The sequence below is a fragment of the Melanostigma gelatinosum genome, assembly GCF_949748355.1.
Source record: "Melanostigma gelatinosum genome assembly, chromosome: 17".
Classification (NCBI taxonomy): domain Eukaryota; kingdom Metazoa; phylum Chordata; class Actinopteri; order Perciformes; family Zoarcidae; genus Melanostigma; species Melanostigma gelatinosum.
Genome location: NC_136650.1, coordinates 11,729,016 through 11,754,431, shown reverse-complemented (window position 1 = coordinate 11,754,431; position 25,416 = coordinate 11,729,016). Strand labels below are relative to the sequence as shown.

General features: G+C 46.3%; 1 protein-coding gene across 1 annotated transcript in view; it reads right to left on the bottom strand.

Annotated features, from left to right (window-relative positions):
• Positions 1-25,416, bottom strand: part of jarid2b (jumonji and AT-rich interaction domain containing 2b) — a 96,580-nt gene that overhangs the window by 30,898 nt on the left and 40,266 nt on the right. The window contains exons 2-3 of the mRNA XM_079287584.1: positions 19,341-19,467; positions 11,848-11,971 (exon numbers count right to left, since the gene is read on the bottom strand). Coding sequence (XP_079143710.1) covers positions 11,848-11,971; positions 19,341-19,467 — 251 coding nt within the window. The remainder of the gene's footprint in view (positions 1-11,847; positions 11,972-19,340; positions 19,468-25,416) is intronic.

The window sequence follows — 25,416 nt, the reverse complement described above, 5'->3', positions numbered from 1 at the left end:
CCATACTGTAGCATCAACATAAACAAATGCCACATTGATGATGACGCGAGTGTATTCTAGTGCGGAGCGACATTATTCATGTGAACGCTGAGAGGAGGCGGCGGGTGGGGTGTGGGGGGGGGGGTGGTGGAGAGAGAGGGGGCAATCGTACGGGGGTACGGTGCGAATCAATCGTACCCAATATGAAAACGTCATCACAGAAGAAGAGTGTGACAAACGGCTAAAGAGAGAAAGGATGAGCAAGGTGTGAGGTAAAGCACAATCATCCTCCTCCTCCTCCTCCTCGCTTCACACGTCACATCCGCAAAACACTTCCACATAAGCACACATGCAAAGACACAAGCCATACTTTATACCCCTGCCTACCCACATTCAAGTCTGTCTTTGACCTCCTCACGCACACCATAATAAAACTCTACGAGGGAAACGGCGGGACAGGGAGGGAAGAGGCCGAGGCCACAAAGTGGGATGAAGTGATGGAGAGAAGGGCGGATGTGCAGATGGACGCTGGAAGCAGGGAGGTTCATGTGACTGTAAGACTGGGAAAGATAGTGTGTGAGAAAAGACACGTGATGGAGGGGAAGGAAAGACACACACACACACACAGATAATGCAACCAGAGTTCAGTAACTTCAACCACAAACATGCCACCACGTCCATTTTGGCGTTTCGACACAGGCATGCGAACGCAATTTCCATAACACAGTTCAGTTTGTTCTATCAGCTAAATATCTGAAAGTTACAAGAATGAAAGTTGAAACAACTTCGAGCCAGAAGCAGGGAATATCCTCAGAGATCCTTCTTCTTGCTCGTCTAACGTGCTCAAAAAACGTTCAGCTTTCACAAAACTCTTTTTCATAACGCCAATATATTACGTAACTTCATGTTAATAAGAATGTCCTAACGCACGGCAAGGCTTTTGCATCGACGTTACTGTGGTCATGCGGGAACACCTGTACGTGTGCACGGCTGCGTAACTGTTGCAATGCTAATATGCGGTTCACATGTGCAGCCACCCGAACCCGTCTCACCATCCTGTGAATTTAATGGTGTGCAATTTAATAGCGCGCAAATGGGGGAGCCATGGAGACTAAGCTCAGCTGTGCCGCGAACACTTTCTAAAACAGTAAGCAGAGATGCAGAGCCCTCTCCATAAAAGCCTCTTTGGTAAGCTAAACTCTGGAGTTTTATTGCTCCGGCCTTAGATAAATAGGATCCTATTTAAGTGCTGAAAAAAAAAAAAAAAAAGTGAGTGAGTGGGAACTGACACGGAAAACAGACAGTTTGACAACAGGAATAAAGCACAAGCGACTGTGCAAAAGAATGGGGGACAGAGACAGATGGGCTAATAAAGCATTGTGCTTACTGCATCCTGTCTAGACAGTCAGCCAGAGCCTCTTTAGACGGGCCTCAGGTTTCCCTGGGACGATCCTCTGTTGTCTGTTACCTATTAACTAACATGGGAGATGTGAGGAGGGGGGGGGGGGGGGGGGGGCAGGCTGACAATCACTGGAAATCCATTCCTGCTTAGAGGTAATCTCTAGTAATTGGACTAAATTGTCTTTATGTACATTTTCTCGATGCATTATCAGTTTGTCATCTTCTTTCTCCTCTGGCATGCTAACAGCAAAGGTGAGGCTAATAAAAAGAGATCTGCTGTTTTTTTTAATCACCATTAAGCGCGTCAGCAAACTAGAGCGTCGGAACAATTATAGTAACACATATTTGTCCAGATTCCTCGGAAATTATGGATCGTCCCCGAAGTTTTGCCGATAAATTCGATGCTGAGGAGACGGTCCTGCACGCATGAGAAAGGCTTGAGTATAGCACAGACAGACACACACATCTCAGCGTCCCATGGACCATGTAAATAATGAGAAATCAGCATGGGAACAATTTGCAATGCCATGACTTGGGCTGCCACTGTGCTATGGGCTCAGTGGTAACATGAGCCTCTGACTTGGCCCTCTGTCTGCCCAGAGGAAGGCTGCCGGTGTGGGACTGAGTGAGTCAGCCAGGGTACAACATGTTCCCCGGGCGTGTTGAGCTGTGGTATACACACTCACCGGCGCAGTGCCATGGCAGGTAAGCGAAGCTTACGTGAGTCAAATTAGACCGATTCCCCCTGATTGAAGGAGAACGAGAGGAGGTCTGGAGAGACGCAGGTCGGGGGGGGAAAAGAGAAAACGGAGATCCCGAAAGTGGAAGAAAAGCAAAGAGATTACAGCAGGATGTCCCCATTCATCCCCTTCTAATCCACCTTTCATCTATCCCTTCCTCCCTCCATCCATCCCTTCCTGCTATCCCCCAGCCCTTCAAACAGAGCTGCTCTAATGTGTAATATTACACATGCCACCCTGGCTGTATAGGGCATTGATTATCTCCGGGAGAGACAGTGAGAAAATATGATGATCCTGTCAGACGGCAATCCCGGGGAAAAGAAGAAGAAGGAGGAAGAAGAAGAAAGGGAGAGGATAAAGGGCCATTTGTGATTTCCCTCAAACACATCAAATGAAAAATGGGAAGGAGGTGGTGATGAAGGGACACGGGGACAGAGGGAAAGATGAGCCACAGTTTCTTTAACGCATTTCACTCAGCCAAAGCCAGACCTCTGTGTGTGTGTGTGTGTGTGTGTGTGTGTGTGCGTGCGCTCTCTCTCAGGCGCAGTTGTGAACAGCTGACATAGATCACACTCATGCACACGGACCCTGTCAATCAAAAAGCAGCCCAGCCCCCCTCTTCAGCCTCCATCTTATCAACACCTTTCCAGCGATGGCCGTTTCCATGGGAACTATGGTCATCTCTTTTTTTATGCTCCGAGGGTGTTGGCGAAGCATCCGCCCCGCTTAAGTGTCACCGAGCAAGACGCCGTCGGTACGCACTTGATCGGTAACTGACCCTGATCTCGGACTTCTCCCGGCGGAGGGGAAGCCGGCAAAAACAGAACTTATCCTTCACACTCGGTCAACAAGTCAATGGCTGTCAGTGTCGGAGACGAGTGTCACACATAGAAGCTTCCAACCCACAGCCGGCTCCTGAAACCAGTTTACTGGGAGCCGAGGCACAGTAGGCAGGGTGCAGAGTGCAAGAAAAGAGCTGACTCAGCACACGCGTGTGTGTGTATTTAGACCCGACAACAGCTGATTTATTAAACAGCACATCAAACTCATTTGTGAATTAAACGCGTATAATAGATGCAAAGAAAAGTACTTTCGATGCCAATTAGGTCGGACTGGCAGTTGAAAAAGCAGCCTCCCATGCACGTTTGATTTATTGAATAAGCTGCTGGCTCAGCATCTTTCAAATCTTTACGTTCATTAAATATTGATGAATGGAGTCCAGTGTGTACGAATACAAGCGAGGGGACAAAACAAAGAGGTTTGAACTCAGCAGCATGTTACGGATGACTGCGTTGTAATTGCTCAAGCTCGAGGAAACGTTTGCATTTTGTATTTGTTCACGGGGCGAAATCTAGTAACGAGTAACCACCACCTAATACCAATGTCTGATTCTAAAGTTGTAAAGCATTTAATGAGGTCCCATACTACACTGCGTCCCTTGTATACGGTGCCCTGGTCCTCCACACTTGAGCCCGGGCTGTTATGCTTGTCAGTCGCTGTGTGGTTCGGTTTCAGACCTTTGCTGCGCCGCTGTAATCGGATATTCGGATCAGGCTGCCAAGTGGAACATGAGCCAGCAGTCCCCGTGTTGATTTGTGCAAATGTGTCCTCTGACTTTTAAAGCACTCTTGCCGAACTTAATACGGTGAAGCTCTTTACAAGCCGGAGCCGGAGTATTAATTGGAAAATAATTGCACATCGTAATTGAATCCATTCCCCCAAAAAAAAACAAAACCTCCATGCAAGTCACCATAAAGAGAATGAGATCAAGAAGAGACAAATAAAGCAATAAAGAGAGAGCAAAAAAAAAGAAGCAAGCTTTGATTAAGAAGTATGAAAGCGTGCCGGGCCAAAAGAAATCAAAAATAAAGCAGCTGAACAATTAGTCTCTGTATTTCATTTTCATATACCTGTTAGACTGCCAAAAGACACAGCAAGCTGACGAAAACAAAGAATATACAGTTTGAATAACTGCATCATTTGAATGTGTTGCCGCGGTGTGATGGATGTTGGTATGAGGCTGTACTCCCCCCCCCCCCCATGGTAAAGGTTATTGTGTGAGGAGAAGAGCACTGATCCAGAGTCTGTACCTTGGGGGCTGTATTAATTGGCTCCAGATGGCCCACATGGTCCTGATAAAAGACGACCTCACTGCAGCTGGCTCTGCGAGTGTGTGCTTATGCGCGTGTGTGTGTGTGTGTGCGTGTGTGTGTGTGCGGGTGTGCGCGTGTGTACGTGTGTGCGAGTTAATTTCGTCCAAATCAGAGCAACATGGCCGCACATGTTTATGTACATAAGAGTGAAATGTGTATGAATGTTTACATGCAGGGATTAAGCTTCACAAAATGTGTGTATGCCTTTAATCAATGTCTCTATCTACAGTTACGTGTGTGTGTGTGTGTTCAGCGAATCAAATCCATCAGCAGATGAAAGAGTGAAAAGCAGAGTGTGTATATTCGCAATGATGACACTGTAAGTGACACCATGTGTATGTGTGAACGTGAGCATTTCAGCATCTGCATGAAGGAGACACAGCAGTCCCACGGCTGCAGTGTTTCAGCAGGGATACCAACACTATTCTCGCACTGGATACAACTGTTGATTCACCGTAAACCTTTTAGTTTGGCACATGGCAGATTCAAGAGCTCTAATCTACAGTTTACCAAATGAAGAAAATAAGTTCCGTCTTAGCCTCCAGGGAGCAACTGCCAGGGTTAAAAGTGCACAAAGATAAATCCAAGAGCTCGCAAAGACGTCTTTGTAAAAGACTACGCTGACCACACGCCACCCATTTTAGGATTTGTGTTGGGAAAGCAAACAGTTGTAACTGAACACTCGCCTTACTCAATTTGTTTATTGTTTTTCCGTCTCCATGTATTTCAGCGAGGGACGACGCCGCAGCAAACTGGCCCAATAACCTCTTGACCGTCACGTGTGCAGACAGCCCCTGTGTTGACCCCAGTCACATATACAGTGAGCACGTGCACACCAAACACAAACAAACACCACCATAGGTCAATGAGACGAGGCCACCGAGAGGACAGAGCAGCACACGGACATCCAGTCATTGCTCACCATGTTGTACATGCAGCAGTCTACTTGAACAGGCCTCGATAACCACGGGAGCAATGTATACTCTACAGCATTTCTGAATATTTTGTCAGCATATGGTTTTAACGCCCAGCCGCTTTGTGTCGACGTCAAGATAAATGTGAGGTTGTTATTCCGAGATGTGATAGTGTGTGTGTGCGCGTCTCTTTGTCCCAGTTCAGCCGTGACAGCTATATGCTTCAAGAAGAACCAATGAGGCCAATATTCATTTGAGATTAAAGATATAGCTGGGCCTGTGTGCATATTTAAATATAACCTTGGCTTTTCACTCGCCACCTTCTTCTTTTTTTTATTGAATGAAACGAGGAGAGGGGAGATGGCCAGATAGGCAGATGTGAAGAGAAAAGACATCTTGACAATAGAGAAAGCGAAGCTGTGTGTCTGTGAATATATAAATGCTATATTAGGTCAGGCGGAAGTCTCCTTTCTCACCTTAAAAATGCTAATGCACAAAAGTGGCACTGTGTGCTAAAGCTAAACGCCACTAAAATAACTTCAAAAACACCAACAGAGCTTTGCCAACATGTAGCCAGAGTGTTTGTTTTTTAATTTGTGGGGAATGACAGAAAATGGCAGAAAATAAGGAATGAAAACGTGCTTCCTTTTACTTCATGGCCAGAAAGAAAAAGATAAAACACTGCAGTTAAATATAGGCTGTTAGCAGTCAAGCTCCACTGCTCAGGGCTATTTGCCCCCCCCCCCCCTCTCCCTTCACAGCACATGCTCAACTCAAACCCTATGACCTCTGACCTTGCAGACCTCCTCAGTCACCCCTGGGAGTGGCTGACCACAGCCAGATTAAGTCAATAAACATCAGAGGGTTCTGTATGTGCTCAGCAATCAGTCTAATTAAGCCAGAGTCCCGTATGTAGACCTTCAGAGACCTTGAAGTGGACTTGAGGCCTTGGGGGCTAGAGACACAGCAGACTGTGGCTCAAACAAAGGATCTGGGACACAGTGGACTACAGTGTGGCTCCAATAACAATAAGTAAAGGTAAATAAACTTTTTTATTCTTATTTATAATGCAAATGTTGCTGTTATTTCCATCTTGGTATCCTGTGCTAAGAACATCTAAGCATACAGATTAGAAAAAACATGAAGTACAAATGTACACACAAACCTGGTGATCGAAGCGGCAAACACAAACGGACACACACACACACACTTCTCCGGCCTGACCAATCTCTCACCGGTGCGTTTCTAATTTACAGAAGACTGCCGGGTCTGACCCTTCCAACGGGTCACTGCACTCTGCCGCGTACACAAGTGAAACGTGTTTCTCTCCACACACAGCTTACTACTGAGCTCTGGCTTTACTAGCACAGCAAGATGTAACGTCGCTTCATCCAGCTTCCTCTAAAAGAAACACTTTCCGGCTTTCACTGGAACACATGGCGTCTCAAAATGATATATTTGTAAGAACTCATACTTATTCTAATATATTTATTAAGTATTCTGAGTCATACTTTTCAATGGAATGACAATATTCTGAGTCATTTTTTGAATATACTGAAACAAAATGCTCGATCATCTTAACAGCTTGGCTTAAAATGTATATTTTTACAGCTAAAATGAAATACACACTATTAATTAAAAGACTTTTCGGACCTTAGGGTGGCAGCTCAAATTGCTCCAGACACAAAAAAAACAACAGTGTAGAGTAAATCCTGTCAAGCATTTAGATTTCGCGGTCAAGCGGCACCATGCGAACCAGTTGAAACATGGCTAATCTGTGCTACAATCACCAGACTAGCACTTGTATTTGACCGAGATTACGGGAGCGAGTCCGTGTGCCGACTGACTCCGTGCACTGTGGTGGATGGCTCATACTCCTTTCACCGTGCCGTTCTTCCAGCGGCGCGGAGGAAGGCTTTCATAAAGCTGCGGCGACACAGCGACAATGAGACGAGAGTTTAGAGGAGATTTCGGGGACTGACATGCTGACACGCAGGGGTGAGTCACTGACAGACGAAGGGGGGGGGAGCCAGGGAGAAACAAAGAGAGACTAATGTGTTTAAGCTGTCCTCATAGCGACACAGACACAGTATTTGGGGTGTTCCAAATATCTCTCCCTTTTTTAAAAAAAAGACAAACAAAGTCACAGCGTGACTGCGAAATCAAAGTTGCCATTCTAATCGACTGGATGAAAGCGAAAAGGGCCGACTGCCCGGCTTTCTAATGAAATCAATGTACGTCTGTCTGTGTGTGTGCGTGTGAGGACTCCACGATGTACGAAGACAACACAAGGTGTGAGCAGCACAGCTCGCTGTTGCACTGAATATAGGTTCCCTCACATCTAAAGTAAATCAATAGACACATGATGGCCCTCTATTAACACACACTCGCAGTGTGTGTGTGTGTGTGTGTGTGTGTGTGTGTGTGTGTGTGTGTGTGCAGACCTGCGCATACATGCATGTAATCCCTCATAAATGGAAATGGTGATTATGCATTACTGACAAGAGTCATTGGTTACGCTAGACAAGACAAGTGTGTGTGTGTGTGTGTGTGTGTGTGTGTGTGTGTGTGTGTTGTGTACACACTTGCCATTCATTAAGTCGAAACAAAACAAGCGGCAGCAGCTGAGTGTGAGAGTGTGTGTCTTGGCTGAGACAACAGAGAGAGCAGATTCAAAGAGAGCCAAAAGTGGGGTTCAGTGACGACGGAGAGAGAGAGAGACACACACACACACACACACACACACACACACACACAGGAGAGACACAGGGGAGAGGGACGGAGACAGAGAGTGAGAGAAATGCAAATCTGAAGTTAAGAAGGCTCTTTGAGAGGGCCACTCAACCTGTGATCCACACGCTCTACACACGCTTTTGCAGCGCTTAATAAGTTTCTTTCTTTTTTTAAACTCACGCACAGTTGAACTAACAGCCAAGTTGCCGGAGGCAACGCCACGAAAGCCTCTTTCGTCGATCAGATGAGCCGAGATGAGATGCAATGTAACAGATTCGCGTCACATTTAGGGGCCACATAATTACGACCAGACGAATAATGTTCAACACAAACTAAAAACCAGAAGACCTACGTTCTCCAAAGCATATACACAAGCAAGCCACAACGATATCACGAAGAAAGAAAGACATGTTTAGATTGCACCAGTGAGATCACTCAATTAAAATACCAATGAATACCAGTGAGTGATTTACTCATTCCCTTCATGACTTGACAGTTTTTACAAGATGCTGACGAAGTGCCAAAATCATGACAGCTTATTGGAGAGCATGTTTTATGACTTAACTAAAGACTTCCTTCAGCGGTACCGGAAAAAGTATTCAGCTGCAAAAAGAAAAGTTGAATCGTACACGCAAAGGGATAAGGCTACCTGCCGTACTCTGCTAGCCAAGACGACAGCTGCATGGTAAATACCATTTTAAAACGCCTGGTCTGGGACTTGTCTTGTCAGCGACTGGTAAATACACAGACTGTCTTCAAGCCGAATCAAATGTGGGAGAGCAACAGAGGTGCAGGAACATAAGTAGGTCAGTAAACCATGGCAGCGAAGACGAGGCTGTGTGGGGTTGTGAATGTAAGTTTGCGTGTGTGTGTGTGTGTGTGTGTGTGCGGGAGCGGCCCACTTTTGGCAGGGGAACCCCATTTGGTGAATATGGTCACGCTGGTAGGAGAGGGGTACAATGAGCTGGCGTGTTTGAGGGGATGTGCTGCCAGTCTCACCACCAATCTCAGGAGCATGGGAAGGCAAACAGAGAGTTGATCTCAAAGACTTCTAAAAGGGGGGCCGCTTCCTGCCAACAATCACTCGCACCTGTCCTTCTGTCTCTGTCTCCCTCTCTCTGCTGCTCCTCCCAGTCTCTCCCTTCATCTTCTCTCGACAGTGTGAAACTTTTTTCTTTTACACTCAGAATTTGGAACCGGCAAACGCCACCACTCCTCCCTTCTGTTTTGGCCAGTGCCAGGTGTAAAAAGCTCCTGGCATCATCTCAGTTGGTCCTGTTCAGGAGCAGTGCGGGGCAGCCATGCCCGGGCACTGGTGTCATCCGTCACACACACTACGCTTCTTAAGAGGGCATGAGGCATTGCCAAGTGCTGGCTAGGCTTGTGTTTCATTAGCATCGGATAGAAAGCCTTTCTTCATTCGGTCCCGCTGTGTGTGTGTGTGAGAACTAATAAAAAAAAAACCGTGGAGCAAGTTGGCCTTCAACTGAACTCTACCACCACACACACACACACACACACACACACACACACACACACACACACACACACACACACACACACACACACACACACACACACACACACACACACACACACACACACACACACACACACACACACACACACACACACACACACACACACACACACACACACCTCCGGCCTGACCAATCTCTCACCGGTGCGTTTCTAATTTACAGAAGACTGCCGGGTCTGACTCTTCCAACGGGTCACTGCACTCTGCCGCGTACACAAGTGAAACGTGTTTCTCTCCACACACAGCTTACTACTGAGCTCTGGCTTTACTAGCACAGCAAGGTGTAACGTCGCTTCATCCAGCTTCCTCTAAAAGAAACACTTTCCGGCTTTCACTGGAACACATGACAGGTTATGCTTCTTATTAAGAGGCGTCTCAAAATGATATATTCGTAAGAACTCATACTTATTCTAATATATTTATTACGTATTCTGAGTCATACTTTTCAATGGAATGACAATATTCTGAGACACACACACACACACACACACACACAAACACACACACACACAGAGAGAGAGAATACTAGTATGAGAGTGTCCTTGTTATTTGTTATTGCTTCAGCGCTTTCCTCCCTCAGTTGGTAGAGAGTACGGTGTTAACGCTTCGCTTTAATATAGGCCAGAGGGTGAACTGGTTTCTATTCAACACTTTGCTGTTGTCAGTGAGGTCATCCTCACTTCCACAACTCTCCCAAGTCCACGCTCCAACCTCATGCATCCCCGTCTGACTTTCAAGATGACGTTTTCTACGACTTGCAGGAAATTATTTTCTGCCTTTCTGCACGTTTATCTTCATTTCACAGTCGAGGATTCACGATTTTCCACACATTCCCGAAAGATCTCTAATAACGTCTACGGCCTCCTGGAAAACTTGAATTTCTTATCATCTGTTTTTCAGAGGCGCGCTCGTCTGTTTCAAAGCCAGGTAGATGAAAGCTTGCAATGAACGTGCTGAGATTGGGAGGTTACAGTATCGAATGACAGCTAGCAGGACTTAGGCAGGTGCTTGACACGCAGTGAATGGAGCCTGTATGGGCTGCTCATTACAGAGGGACATCTGCTGCTGTCCGGCCCCCCAGACTCCGCCCCCTAGCTTTACACTGATGCTTTGATGCCCTGTCACTGGGTGTGTGTGAGAGAGAGACTAGCAGCAGAACAAAACAACACATACAAGCACCCACACACCCACACACACACCTGCCATCTACAGTAGCCGGCTGCTTGAGATTCAAAACAGAAGGAAAATGTCTATGGCTGCTGAAAATATAAGCATCGATGTAATTGTGCATTTTGTAATTTAGTGTATGTGAGGCATGTGTGGTGTTGAGGCAGAGGGGAAAACATCGGCCATTTTTAATCTGCTGCACACTCTATGGAGCATCATTATCTGTAAATTACATTTTCCAGCGTCTGCTTCCTGCCCTAATGCATTATAGAAGCATCGCATATTCCAAACACCCTTCATTCCATCTTACAAGAACATTTGCCAGAAGACGGAGCAGTGTTTGTACCAATCTATTGGAAAATGACTTCTTATCCCCCCCGCCCTACAGACAAAATCCTTTTCAATAATCGACTTGTGATATGAACGCCTTCTTTAAAAAAAATAAAAAATAAAAAATCATGCCGGTCGGAAATGAACAGCTTATTGTACTCTGCAACAAGTTACATTTTTAAAGGATTCATTTGGAAATGCATGGCAACATTCCTTTAAGTGGCTAATTATGAATGACTGAAATGGCATTTGCATTGACAGATGAAGGCGTGCGCTCATTAAAAGACCTCGCAGCGCTTTAAGCGGCGGTGCTGTTTACACTTCTCCGTTGAACGTCATCTTCTATTACAGAACGAACAGCAAACTTGCTCTTTTCTGCAAAATGTTACTGCGCGCACAAACACACACACACACACACACACACACACACACACACACACACACACACACAATATATAATTCATTGCTATGAACAAAGTAGCACTGATTGTGCCGGGGCTAAAGAGAACACGTCTGACGCCTGGTGAGACCGACAGGAATGAATTACACAGAGACGAAGAAAGCAAAAGAGAAAAACGATGGAGGAAAACAAAGCGCGAGTGTAAAACGGTGCAGAGAACTGGAAAGCAGCTGGCGTCATGTGGCAGCTTCTTGACCGTCAGGGAACAGGAAATGCATCACAACTAAGCTGCGATTCGTAACATGGGTGCAAAGTTTCTCATCGCACTCGCTAGCTCACACAGTCACGCCGACAGTATCGGCAGCATTTGTTACGAACTCAAGACAGGCTCACAATTCTACACCAATACAAGATGCAGGGCTCTATGAGGCTCTTTCATGACCCAATGAACCGTACACACACACACACACACACACACACTCCATCTCACCTTTTCTTTGCAGGACCGTCCTCGCTGTACTCGCGGCTCCCGTGGCCCTGAGAGCGCAGGGATCCATCTTCTTTGTGGCTGCCCTTTGACCCCGAGCCGTTCAGCTGCCCATTGGCTAGTGAACCTGCGGAGAGAAGCACCAAAAGTGTTACCAAACAAAAAAAAAAAAGGTTTTCTGATCACGCATTTTCTGATCCGGGGGCTTCATATTGCATTAAATATATATAACTCGAGTCTCTGGGGAACAAACATTGTTTTCATGTGACGGTGTTAATAAAGCCTTCTGCTTCTGTTTTTGATTTGACGCAGTAGAGCGGGCTAAAGGCAGAGTAGATGCATTCCTTTTGATGGGATTATGGTCGTTCTGCTTTAGCCGACAGCGTATAGAACATTGAAAACAGAAGAAAGACAGAAAGAGAGAAAGGGGATAAATACAGAGCGATCCAGACTCAACAAATACGCTGAGCTCCTGAGCAGAACGCATCGGCAGTCAATGAAAGAACAGCGACACCTCGTCTGTCCGGCGATCCAGAACCCACATGCTTCACATCACGTGCTGCAGCATCATGGCGGCTAGTTTAGGAGTGAGAAGAGATTTACTTATTCATGGTTTCTGTCCTCATTTCCCTTGTCATGTGTGACTTCCATTCTCTGCGGACGTACGTGATATCTGCCCTTTGACAACGATTTTTTAAAAAACAAGCCCGAGGCAGTGAGAGAAGTGAACAGATATCGCTGGACTTGACGTTCTTCGTGAGCCCAATTGACAGAGCCCTAATTAAATATTTAGCAAGCAACTCAGACAAACAGAATACGCCCCCAGACAGATTCTGAAATCAAACGCAACAACAGGCACAGAGAATTCAAATTAGGTCACACAGAGGAGAGGAAGTCAATGGTAATTCAGGGAGACGAACAAATTAAATAGACAACACGAGGCTTGATTTCCTCGTTGTTGCGGTTCTTGGAACGTGTCATCCAGCCCCGTCGGATTCAACAGCGGTGCATGAAAGAGCAAACTTATCTGGGAACCAACTGGGGAAGTTCAAAGGTTTTCAGCGTTATCTTAAAAAAAATAATAAAAAAAACTGGATGCGGGCGCTGCCAAGGAGACTGAAACCAATCAGCTGGAGACAGAGGGGCTGAAATATGACTATTGCAGAGCTGAAAGCTGAAGATTTATATCAGAGAGTGAGCAATGCAGCAATCAATCATTTGACACAGACAGTAATTCATCACATTCTTTCTTCCCAATCGGCAGTTGGGCTCATCAAACAAAGCCCGGGACCCCCACTGACTCAGACACTTCCATCGCCAGGACAACTTTCTTATACGTTTACGATATATTTCATTGTAAATTTTCATATTTTCTATTTTTAAATGATGTCTTACGCTGTTGCATCATGCCTAGCCAAATTCATTGTATGTGGAACGTACTTGGCAACGAACAGTTTCTGATTCTAATTTGACCTGTTGTGACATTGATCCACGCCTGACTGGACTCTAGTATATTATGTTGTGCAAAATTTCCCATTTATTTCGCAAAAAAAAACCAAATGACTCATCTAACCAAGAACACCGCCGTCATAAACCTTTTCCTCCACCTTTCGTGTGGCATGCGACTTTGACTGAGCGATTCTTAGCTCGTTGCCTCCCCAGCACGCCCAGTGGAATTCCATTTGAATGATGCTTCGGAGGGACGTGTCAATCACCCTGCACCCAAAAACTCCTAATGATGGGTGTCACGAGGAAAATAAATTCAGATAATAACGACGGCGAAGTGCAGGATTAGGATAAGTGGCAACTCGAATGATAACCCGTCAGCGAGGAGGATGCCGTCGAACAAGTCCAGGCATTGCGTCATGTGAGAAAGATGGGGGGGGGGGGGGGGGGGGGGAGTAGTAAGAACAAATAAGTGTAAGAGACACAGGGTAAAGATGAGCAACTGTAGAGGAAGTAAAAGGAGTTTTGAAACATATGATTTAGCTAAGAATCATGAATGTGCTTTGGGCTGAATGAGCCCACACGGAGCCACATTCTCATTCCTGCATCCACACGGTGGCGGTTAGTTTCTCACACACACACACACACACACACACACGGGGCAGGTAGGTACCTGAAAGCCGGAGATACAGTCATCAGACGTGCACCGCTGCGGTCAGAAAGTTCACAGGCGCCGGCATGATGAGTAAGGCCGTTGCACTGCTGGAAATGCTTCATGGTTGTAGAGCCGCTAAGTCTAAAGGCCAGTGAGTCACTGCTTCACAATGTCACGGTTAGCACGAAAGCCGGCAATCCGCTTGCCTTTACAAATCGAGCCAGAGGTTCACCTAGAGAACGTGGAAGTTTCTCCTTCCGGGGAAACATGTAGATTTCTCAAAACGACAAACCTTCATATGGCAACAGGGAGATTTAAGTCATCTCCATTTGGTAAATAGACGAAAAATAAGATACACTCCAAAGATTGAGAGAAATTAGGACATTGAAAATGATAATTAGTTGAGGCACTGCAGAGAGGAGATGGTGCGATGAGTCTTATCACGTCTTTGGGACAGCGTGCCTTGCCATTGAAAAACCGAAATAGCTCATTAACTTTAATTGTGCTCAGAAGAAAATGACTGACGCATGATGTCCCCGCAGAGCGCAAACAAACAGGCAGAGGCCCGTTTCATCACCCCCCCCCCCCCCCCTCCTCAGCTATCCTCCCCATTCCTCCAAAGAGTTGTTTGACATATGCTGGTTGCACATGAACGCCCACCTGAGGGGCCAGCGCTGGGAATCGTGGGAAGGCAGAGGGCTGGGGATGGGCGAGTGTGGCAGACGGGCAAGGAGCCAAAGGCTGGGGCCTGAACCCGAGCTCCTGGTAGCGGAGGAGGGTTAGAGGCTGGGCTGGGGCAATGCTAGTATGCCATCCCAATAGCTGCATGCTCCTATGGGGGGGGGGGGGGGGGTTCTAATCAGATTTATGCATGCTTAACTAAGCCCATCGCCTCACTATGTTCACCTCAAAGTCTCGAGAGGGCAGGAGGGAGTGAGCAGAGGTACACAGGGTAACATAGCATATCACAGGGCTGAGAGGAGCCTATTAGTGTGAGCTGCGGTAATAAGTGGAGCTCTAGCAGAGGAGTCATGGTACAGCAAAGATAATCATAATGGGGCAGAGAGCGCCCTTATCGGTTCTGGATTACACTTACAAACACAGGCTTAATGTGAAAATGAGTGCACTGGCAAACCTGATTCATAAGGAACTACATAAGACTCGTTAATATACTGCAAACAGCTTTGATAGAAGTAGTTCTTGTTTCTAGCTTTGCAGATAGATGGTAGTAATCTCATAAATGAACAATTCTGTACAATTTGCTGCGGGAATTCTAATGTTAGACCTTAACCTTCCTTCCCCTCTGGCAAACAAGAGCACTAACATTTTATTTCATGCCCTTTGTTCAAGTAATTATCTGGGCCTGTATATAATCAAAACTGTCAGACGATATAAAAAGAGACAATGGGACGTTTTATTTTAGGGAAACTCCCCGCAGTATTGGTTCCCAGAAGCTCGTCAGAGTAGAGGCACGTTGTAAAACAGACTGCCTGGCAGGAGGATTCCAAATGGCTCCAAATAAATTGCTCTTCCCTCCAAAATTGGACCAAACAACGCTGCATGACACTTGCCACAAAACCGGAACAAAAGCGTGAAACAATGTGCAGTTCAGGGCCGTTAATCTAAAAAGAGAAAGATGGGGTTGTGTAATGGCTGGAGCTGTTGTATGAAAGAAGAGCACGTGAGGAATCTCTTTTGATTCTCTACCTAAACTCTCCCTCGCTCAGGCTACGGGGATTCTCTTACTCATCTCCTTTTATCCAACCTTCCATCCTTCTCTGCCGGTATTCCAGAGAGTGAATCGTGGGCCCACACAGCGTTTCAGCTGCCACTCTGGCCATGCGGCATGGGGAATACAGACAGACAGCTGTGCTGAAGGAAAAGGGGACGACATGCATGAAAAGAAAAGAAAAAGAAAAGGGGGTAGGACCGGCAGGTCCTGAGATGGGCAGACAGACAGGAAGAGACAGAGGGGACAGTCAGCGGAATGGGCAAACAGGGGGCCCTCTCTCTTCAGCCCCTTCTGGTTTTTTGGCCGGCAGCCAGCTCCTCCATCAACAGCACTCGGAGAAATGGAGAGGGAGGAACGATAGCAGGGGAGGAAAAGAGGTACAGCGGGAAGCGATGGCGAGGTAAGGAGGTACAGGAAGAAGACGCAGCTTTAATGATTCGGAGAACAGGAGAGGAAGGGTGGCGATGGAGGAAGAATGGAAACAGAGGGAAGGAGGGTTTGGATGACAGATACTGGAGGCAGTTCAGACAGACGGGGGCAGAGGACAGGAAGGACATAGGCGTGGAGATACGTCAAGGAGACTGAGCAGCGGGAGGCGGAGAGGAGACAGGAGCTTGAGGAGAAGGCAGTAACCAGAGTCCTATTGATGTGTAATGAAACCCTGCAACAGGGGAGAGACAACCGGAAGGACAGAGGGATAGAGGGAGGGAGACAGGGAGGAGAAAAGGAGAGGAAGAATATGGCTGTGAGGGAGCGCGAGAAGGACGAGTGGGTGAACAAGCGGAAGCCCGGCCGCAGAAGGGCATAATGTCATTTGTTAAATAATGGAGGCAGCGAGCGGGAGGAGCAGGAAGTGTGATGGACACAGAGATGGACGGCTGCCAACAACGAGACGCAAAGTGGCTGGGGAGAAGGAATGATCGCTGGCTTTTGGGCAGGGAGAAGGCTGGGTGGGTGGGAGATAGACACACACACACACACACACACACACACACACACACAGCTGACTGACAGACTGCCACGCCCCCTTTAAAACAGATCACCACTGTGGCGGAGAGAGGAGGAGGAGAGAGGAGGAGGCTGGGGATGGATGGAGGTATGTGTGGGGGGGAGGGGGGTGGAGAGACAAATGCTGCTTTAAGGAAGTATTGCTGTAACCTCCTTCGGACAGATGACACCTATTTCCCAAAATGGTGGATGTTTATCTCAAAACATACTGGAGCAGAGAGGAGCTTGCCTTGATTCAGCCCAGATCCTGTGTCAAGACTTTAAGCATGCATTTCATTATTCTTGTAATCACAGCAGAAACGATGAGCAGACTAATCGATTACAGAAAATGTATGTTAATATTTCGATTAATCAACATTTGTTTTTTAGACTGCCAACAATTCTCTGGTAATTTATAACGATATCAAACAGAGAAAAGCAATAAATCCTCACATTTGACAAGCTGAAACCAGCAAAGTTGGACATCTTTGCTTATGCAATTATCCCATTATTAAAACGTTCTGCCAATCAAGTAATCCATTAACTGACTAATTATTTACACACAACAGTAATCTCTAATCCGTCATCTCCTCAAACTCTTATCTATGACACATTTAAGGATCATGTACATGCACGGACTGGCTCCAAAATGGCTGATACGTTTCATCATATTACCCATACGAGACTGAAAACTGTGGCACATGTCTGGCCCCAACATGAGCCCAGACTCTCCAACCCACAGACCTCTAAAACAAGCAGGAGCCGCCCATTCAGGATGTAACGCACGCTGAGTGTGATCTTCCAAAATGGCTGACAGTTCCACCGCAACATCGATGTGAGCCGGGGAAAACCGTGCCGCTCGTACAACCTCCAAAGCCTCGCTAACCCACGGCGCTCTAAAACAGCAGGGCCCGTCTATTCAGCCGGCCTCCCTTTTGTGTCAGGGCGGGCTGCTGTCGTTACCCCCGGCACGACGGGCCGCCCACGCTTTCTAATGAGTCATTTTTATTCAGGCGATAAGGTCAGCTACCCGCGGCGGCTTAAAAGGCCCCGAGGAGCTCTGGAGTGGCAGCTATGAGATGCCAGACAGACACACAGAGATGCACTAGCTACAGGGGAGGGGAGGGTGAGGCACTCGGCACAGAAAGAGAGAGAGAAGAAAGGAAGGTGTGAAAAAATGTATAATAAAGACAAAAAAATAGAGGAAAAAACAACACTAGGTATAAAAGATAAGCTACTTCAAAAGAGACTTCCCTCCAGTCTGTCTGTCTCCCTTTGCTGCCTAGCCGGGTCGCTGGCTGGTTCCTTTGGCTGGGTGTGAACTTTCAGAGGCTCTTTTTTTCCTCCCGTTTCCTTTCTTCCGGTGTCTGGGTTGTGTTAATGTCAGCTGAGAATAGCTTCTGAGGCACGTGTGAAGTTCAAAATCTCCGCTGTTGGCTGGCAGAGGGCTTTTTTTTTGTGTGTTGGAGCACCAGTGTCAAACAAAGACATGGTGACAGATTGGTTCAAAACAAGCCCCCCCCCCCGCTCTCATTCTTCTTGCTTTGTTTCAGGTTTACCAGGCCTAACAGCAATATCCCTTATCTGTTACTGTAGCGCGCTTCCACCTGGAATTCAAATTCTGTGTAACTAAGCGACTTCAAGTATTAATTCACGTCAGCGTATCCATTCGTCCATGTTTTAATGAGTCTAAATGTCCAAGCTGGAAAAGATGAACAACCCTTCCACACAGGTGTTTCTTTCTTCACTGTGAGAGGACACAGCTCATCCGAGTCCCTCCGTTTGATGCGTAAACATTGTTTTTTTACTTTTGGGAAATACTTTCAGTTCAAGGGTTCCTCCGAGGATGCCGCACTGAGACAGCAAAGTGAAGGAGTGCAGCTCGCTGCCCGCTGACCCACAGCGAAAAGGAGAGTTCATCCGTTCTCCCTGGATTCTCTCCACGTTTCGTCAAATTAGTTTCTGCCGTCAAAGTAAACACGCTTAGTCTCCGCTTACAGACAGACTAATAAAACTGTCGCCTTCAATTAAAAAGGAACGAAGCGTGAGACTGCCAGACAACGCCAGACGAAATTGGCAACTCTGACATTTACGCCGCAAAATGCCAGGGCAGCAGTTTCTTTGCTTTTCATTTTGTCTAAAAACAAAGTGAAAGTTCTCAGCATGTCAAATTGATACATTTCAAGATACAGATGAACTGTTGCAGTGCCGTTTACAGTGCACCGCAATAGATCGACATTTTATTCCATTTAAATTGACCTCAGCCAATTAAACACTTCCACGTACGGGATGGGTGACAAATCAATACTTTTCACAGCCATATCCACTGTCAGAACAAAGTGCTGAATTAAACGTCTTCTCAGACTGGCATGCAATGCTTTTGGATGCTCAAACATCTGGCTTAACTTTTAGGATATGGCAGAATTTAACACTATAACTTTTATTGTAGTTTTTGTATTCATCTGGTTTTAACACATCTGCTCAGTTTTGTTTTTTTCCTGTTATACGCATTGAATACACTTAATTGCCAATTTACCAGCGTCACACTGCAGTAAAGCTACAAACACACCATCTGATATCTACATCAGTGTCAATCACAAGACAGAAACACAACTGGAATGATGCGATACACGGTGGTTTGGTTCCGTTGCATTGAAGACGTGGACATGAACTTACCGTTGGAGTTTGGGGTTCCATCGCCATCCAGCTGCCGTTTCTGTGCACTCCTAAACTCCTTCAGGGAGAGGTAAAGCACCTTTCGCATAACCCGCTCCTCTGACCACGGGATCCCATCACTGTCATCCTGTGGAAACATCCAGAGAGAGAGAGAGAGAGAGAGAGTGGGTCAGTACAAAGTATCGTCACACAATGAACAAGCCATTTAAAAGTCAGACTTTGTTAATGCTGAGCTGGAAAATGTAACAAGCTAATGTCGGACTGTCCTTATCCACGCGAGGAAAGTATGACAGAAGCACAGGAAAAGGTTTTTGTATGATATTATATATTTTGTATGTATCTTCCTGTCATTTTGTTCCGGGTTGCATCGTTCCCTTCCATTTCCTGCTATATCGTGACACTAGCATGACACGACATTCGCATAACATAGCGTTAGCTTGCAGCGAGACACAGGACGAGGCATTTGCGTGACAATGCGCAAAAAGGACTGCATCTCCCCGCAATGCCGCGATAGAAGAGTGTTGTGGGAATGAATAGGTAGGAAGCAAATGGAAAAAGCATCATGGGACCGCGAGTTCATGTGTTGCTAATCTCTCCCAGCGAGACTGAGACAGAAGATGTTTTTGTCAAAGAGGTCAGCAGAAGTCACACACACACACACACACCATGGCTATTTTATTTTATTTTACCAGTCAGTTTCAACAAACACGACTGCAACATTTATAGCACATTAAAGCCTTATTTTTTATTCCGTTTTATTCAAAATACGATATTGCTCTTATTGAGAATTTCAACAGCTGAATAGGAAAATATATCCACCACAACAATCATTGTTAAAGGGTATTTAGTGACTATCCAACAGCAATAACCGTACTTCTCTCCCTCTCTCCCCTACGCGCATTGCTCGAGCAGCTGTGTTTGATGTCGAACAACGCTAATGACTAAAGGAAATGAGATTAGGACATGAGCAACAACAAAGAGGTATTAATAAATAATGGAAACTGGAAACAGCTTTTCTCTAGTCAAGCCAAGGGGTGAGTGGATTCCAGCTGTAAGGTTTGAGAAAAGGAAAACACTCCGTCTCTGTGCGAAAGGCTAATGTATGATAATTATCTGAATTAAACACAACGCATTTCTGATCCTGTCGGCGCATCCCGGCGAGCACATTTCCTCCTGCGCGAGTCAAATGTATTGTCGGAGAGCAGACGTGGAAAAGTAACGTGTGCGTGCGTGGCAGCGCATCCTGATCATCCAGTTGACTCCGATCATTAGAGTTGGCTGGCGGACATCACGGTGACGTCACAGGAAAACAATGAATGGAAGATGTTTTATCGCTGCCGTAAAAACAAGGTAACAGTTACAGCATTCCATTAAGAACGAGTGTGCGCTCAAAAAATAAATAAAGTCTGTGTGTCAGCCTGTATTTCTGTCTGCGTGTGTGAAAGGGAGAAAATGAATCGTATCCTAATATCAAGCCCCCCCCCCCTCACAGCCAGTGAATATAATTCCACTGAAAGACTACTGCTCATAAAGGTCTTTCTGTCTCGTGCACTCTATTCACACACACACACACACACACAAGATAGCAGAGTTGTTAGGATAGATACATGTTGCTTTCTGATTAGTGCAGACAACTCACAGCTTATTATAGCAGGGTGTGTGCAAAAGCGCCTGAACGTTGAAACTTTGAAGTAAACGCATTCACACACACACACAGTGATCTTACACCCAAAATGACATATGTGAGCCGTAAAAATACACGTTTTATGAAATGAATAAACAGATCAAGTCAGCTCACCATGTGTTGGGTATGAACTCAGATTGACTCGTCACTCCCCACTATTTAGTGTCTAATTCGACAGCTTGCTTAACAGCCACAGGTGGGTCAGAGTTGCAAGTGAAGAGCAACTCAAGAGTTGGTGAATGTGGTCGACTATCTCCATGGAAACTTCCTGTAATTACAACGAAAAAAACCATACGACCTCATTCACTCACTCGATTAATTTCACAAGTCTAAATATTTTATGACAATATTGACAAGGCTGAAGATTGTTTGTTTGTCATGCTTGTGTTTTTCTCTCTCTCTTCGGCAGAAGAAAAAAAAAAGCTTTAGCAGAGTTTTTGTTTTGTTTGGGGATGAGGCCTCAGCAGAGCTTAAGGGAGGGGGGGGGGGGGGGGGCGAGATTAAAAGCTGGGTGTCTGCACATGATGGAGCTGATGGGTGACAGCCACGTCTCCCTGCATCCAGAAAGCACACACGCCGACCGTTCCCCGATGGCCTGCAGTCTCTGACAGAGGTTGATAGGGTGTGTTTTGTGCGTAGCGTGCAGTCCCTCATTACACTGTCACATGCGAGCCCGCGTGTGCACACACACACCAGCGAGAAAGGTAGTGCAAGTATTCATTTATGCCATTTTTCTCCTGCAGTTAATGTCATCTAATCCAGTCTGTGCGTGCGTGTGCGCGTGCACAAGCATGTGTGCAAAAGCCTGCCAGGTAAGAACCAATTACCGAGACAGCTCACTGGCACTCTCTTCCCTCGTGGTGTGTCACATGGCCATGGCCACACACACACACACACACACACACACACACACACACACACACAGTGATTTGATTGTATCCACATCTGTACCTGACACACACAAACATGACACACAGCCGTAGTGAGATTAAAAAAAAATCTTCTCTCAAAACATTGACCTTAAAGTTAGTCTGCGTTTCCTTTTTCTCTCACTTTCTCTCTGGTTTCCTCACAGTTGTTGGCAGCGTACCACAGATATTTCCTGCTCTGTGTACACATAGCAACAAGAAAAAAAATGGGAAAAAAATGCTGACTGACTTTTCACCAGCTGCACATGATGGGGAAAGAACGAGCATGAAAGCTCTGCTCTGTTATGGCTGCTGTGCCCTGAAACCTTGCTAATAGTTACTTCAGATCATCTGTTAAATGGGTTTTCACCACCTCTGCTCAACTGTAGGTTAACGATTCATCTGACCTCAGACGTGCTTTGCCATCTGTTTTCAGGTTACAATAGCAAGTTCCTGCCCGTCTGTGTGCTTTCCAGGTGTGAAAATAATAATAAATGAGTGATGGACAGGAATAGCATGCAAAGTTCCTCCGAAGACATTCACGCTGCCTGTCAGAGGGCTAAGTGTAGCATGACAGAGGAGGGGAAACATCTCCTCAAATAAGCAATAAGACCAAATCGTGTTGCATCTCAGATTCTCAGTCATACAGTGTGTGTGTGTGTGTGTGTGTGTGTGTGTGTCTGAGGTATTGCCAGAGCTCTTAGAGACAGCTCTTGCACAGAGCAATGCCAGCCGAGCGCTACCTGGCACTGACACATCTACAACCCGACCAGCTCCCATCAGGCTGGTGGAATCCCACTAATGAGCGCAGGGACCTTTTTCTGTGCACATGAGAGAGTGTGTGTGTGTGTGTGTGTGTGTGCGTGCGCGTGTGTGTGTGTGTAACCCAGTGATGCATCAGGAACGCCGTGTGCCGACTGTCACCCGCCAACCCAACCCCCAACTCCTATGGAACACACAGGTAATCCCACCGACCTGCAAAATACACACAAAGACGGAAACCTTTTATGCATCCATAGGGATGCTGAGCTTGAAAAGTATGCCTCCATCTCTTTCTCCGTCACACACACACACACACACACACACACAGGGCTTGGAAGTATACCAACGTAATACCTCTCCCGCTGGGCTTATTTAAACATTTTACCCTGTGTAAAACGTCTCCAAAAAAAATGGAACCCAAGGGGAGAAAATCTCAGTGAACACACACCCGAGAGGCAATTTTTTTAATTTTTATAACGTTTTAATTCTCTTCCTGACATTATTCTGGCTTTTATTCTTCAAAATATGTCATCTCACACTCAGTTTTTGTTCGTTACCTTCGTATTGAAAAATATTCATGTTTATATTTTGAGATATTTATTTCTAGAAAGGATCCAGTGAATGAATAGCCTGAGAGCACCTCCGCTAGGGTCAGGGTTTTGCCAACGACGCAACAAAAACGACCTCCACAAGTGAATAAACAGATACAAAAAATGAAGACAAAACAGGAATAGCGCAAATGTTAAAAAGCTTGCAGTGGCGTGCCAACGATACAAAGTCAACAGTCTGAGCGGGATCAATCCATCACTGCATCTGTATCCGTTCGTCTAACTGGATGAAAAGGGGAGCCGGTTCCACTTCATAGCCCCGGGCTTGCTCAACAATCCTCTCCCCACAGCAGACAAATCCAATAACTGACAGTTGATGGGGAAACAAGTGGATTGGCTGCGTAATAGTGGATACGGACAAAACAGGAAGTGGGGAGGAAGGACGATGGAGAGTGTTGGATACAGTTCGTCCATTTTAAACTTTGAAACAATAATCTCACCATCACAATCAGGTCTGACCTTTCTAATGCTTGGATGTAAATGTACTTAACTCCCATAAATAGTATGACTGGTGTCTTTCTATGTGGTATAAACGTTTGTTACTGCGACCGGACTTTATTACTCTGGCAAAAACTCAGCAGTGCTTCATCAGCATTTCGAAAAATATTTAAAATGTGAGTTCCTATTGCGCTATTATTCACTGGAAAAACACCCACTGTGCCTTTAAGAGCGCCACACGGAGCCGCTGTGCTGTGCTCTGGCTCAGTGTGACAGAAAGCCGCACCGGCGTTAGCGCTGCCGCTTAGACGCCTCGGTGCTCACTGTACGGAAGAGATGGAAACCAGAGATTTAAGAAGGTGATCGAAGCAGGTTCAGTCATAATGTTGCACTGTACAAACAAAGTCACACATTCTTTTGCAAGCAACAAAATATATACCACCTTCGAGCTAACGCATGTAAACATTCACACGCTTGGGAATCTGCATACGTACATATAACTCTGTGTGTGTGTGTGTGTTCTCACAGCGGTTCTAAAAATAGCACGGTGCTGCTGTGGACTGTGCGGATGTCAAGGCGGAGGAATGTGGGCCAAGCGCCAGCTGCGATCTGCTCTACATAACAGGCCCAAAATGTGTTATTCTAACACACATTTCCACTTCAGGAGGCGGGACGGAGAGATGGACGGACGGACGGATCAGTGGAGGACAAATGTTGTTTTAACAAAGCTTGGGGGTCGTTGTATCCAGTAGTCGGGACGGTCATCACCCCTCTTTCTTCCGTTCTCCACATCTTGAGCTTTCTTACTCTTTCACCGACACATGGGCCCCAGATGACTGGCTGCAGCTGTATATCCCAGCTCAGGGTTCACAAGTGGTGCAGATGACAGCGATGGTTATTTAATGTGACGTTTTGTTTTTTAAGAAAGCCCAGACGATACAGCCTCCACAATAATATAGGGCTCCAGTAAGGGAGAGATGCAGTCCAGGTAGTGTTCCAGCCCACCGCCAGCTTTAGATGTAAACGATGGCGACCGTTTCAGCGGTTCTAACGTCAGGACGATTTGCTGAAGCAGCGGCTGAAACCGGGCCGACTTCCTCAACTTAGAAGCACGTGTTTGCTCACAGAACTTGCATTCCAATCCTAACTACATCCTGGTCCTCGAGTCCCTAATGGCTTCAAGTAGACCGGATGCTGAGCTCAGCGCGGAGTTTAGAGAATAGGCGAATGGAACAAGGTTGTGGGGTTGCCGGGGACGAGAGGCCCTATATAAATCGCCTCATTACGCCACAAGCTCACTGCATCGGAATGTGTGTGTGTGTGTGTGTGTGTGCAGCCACAGGGCCTTCCATTTAAAACTGGCCATGCTGGGATAGCCCCAACACCTAGAGCAGAGGGATCCAGAACACTTCCATCTGCAGGAGAGGAGAGGCTACAGGGGCCGCAATCGTGACTTAAACCACAGTTGTTCCATAAGCAGACACAACTTCATAACAACTTGATCCAGACAGATACTTTGTCTCGAAGAGCCAATTTCAAATTGTCTACATGGAGGAAATTGGGTGTGTGACCACTTTCTCTCTCAGCCTAGAGTCCCTGCACCTACAGTGCAGCAGATGAAGGTTTAGAACTCACAACAATGCCTTCAGTCTGCAGCCTGGCCGTGATGGACTCTC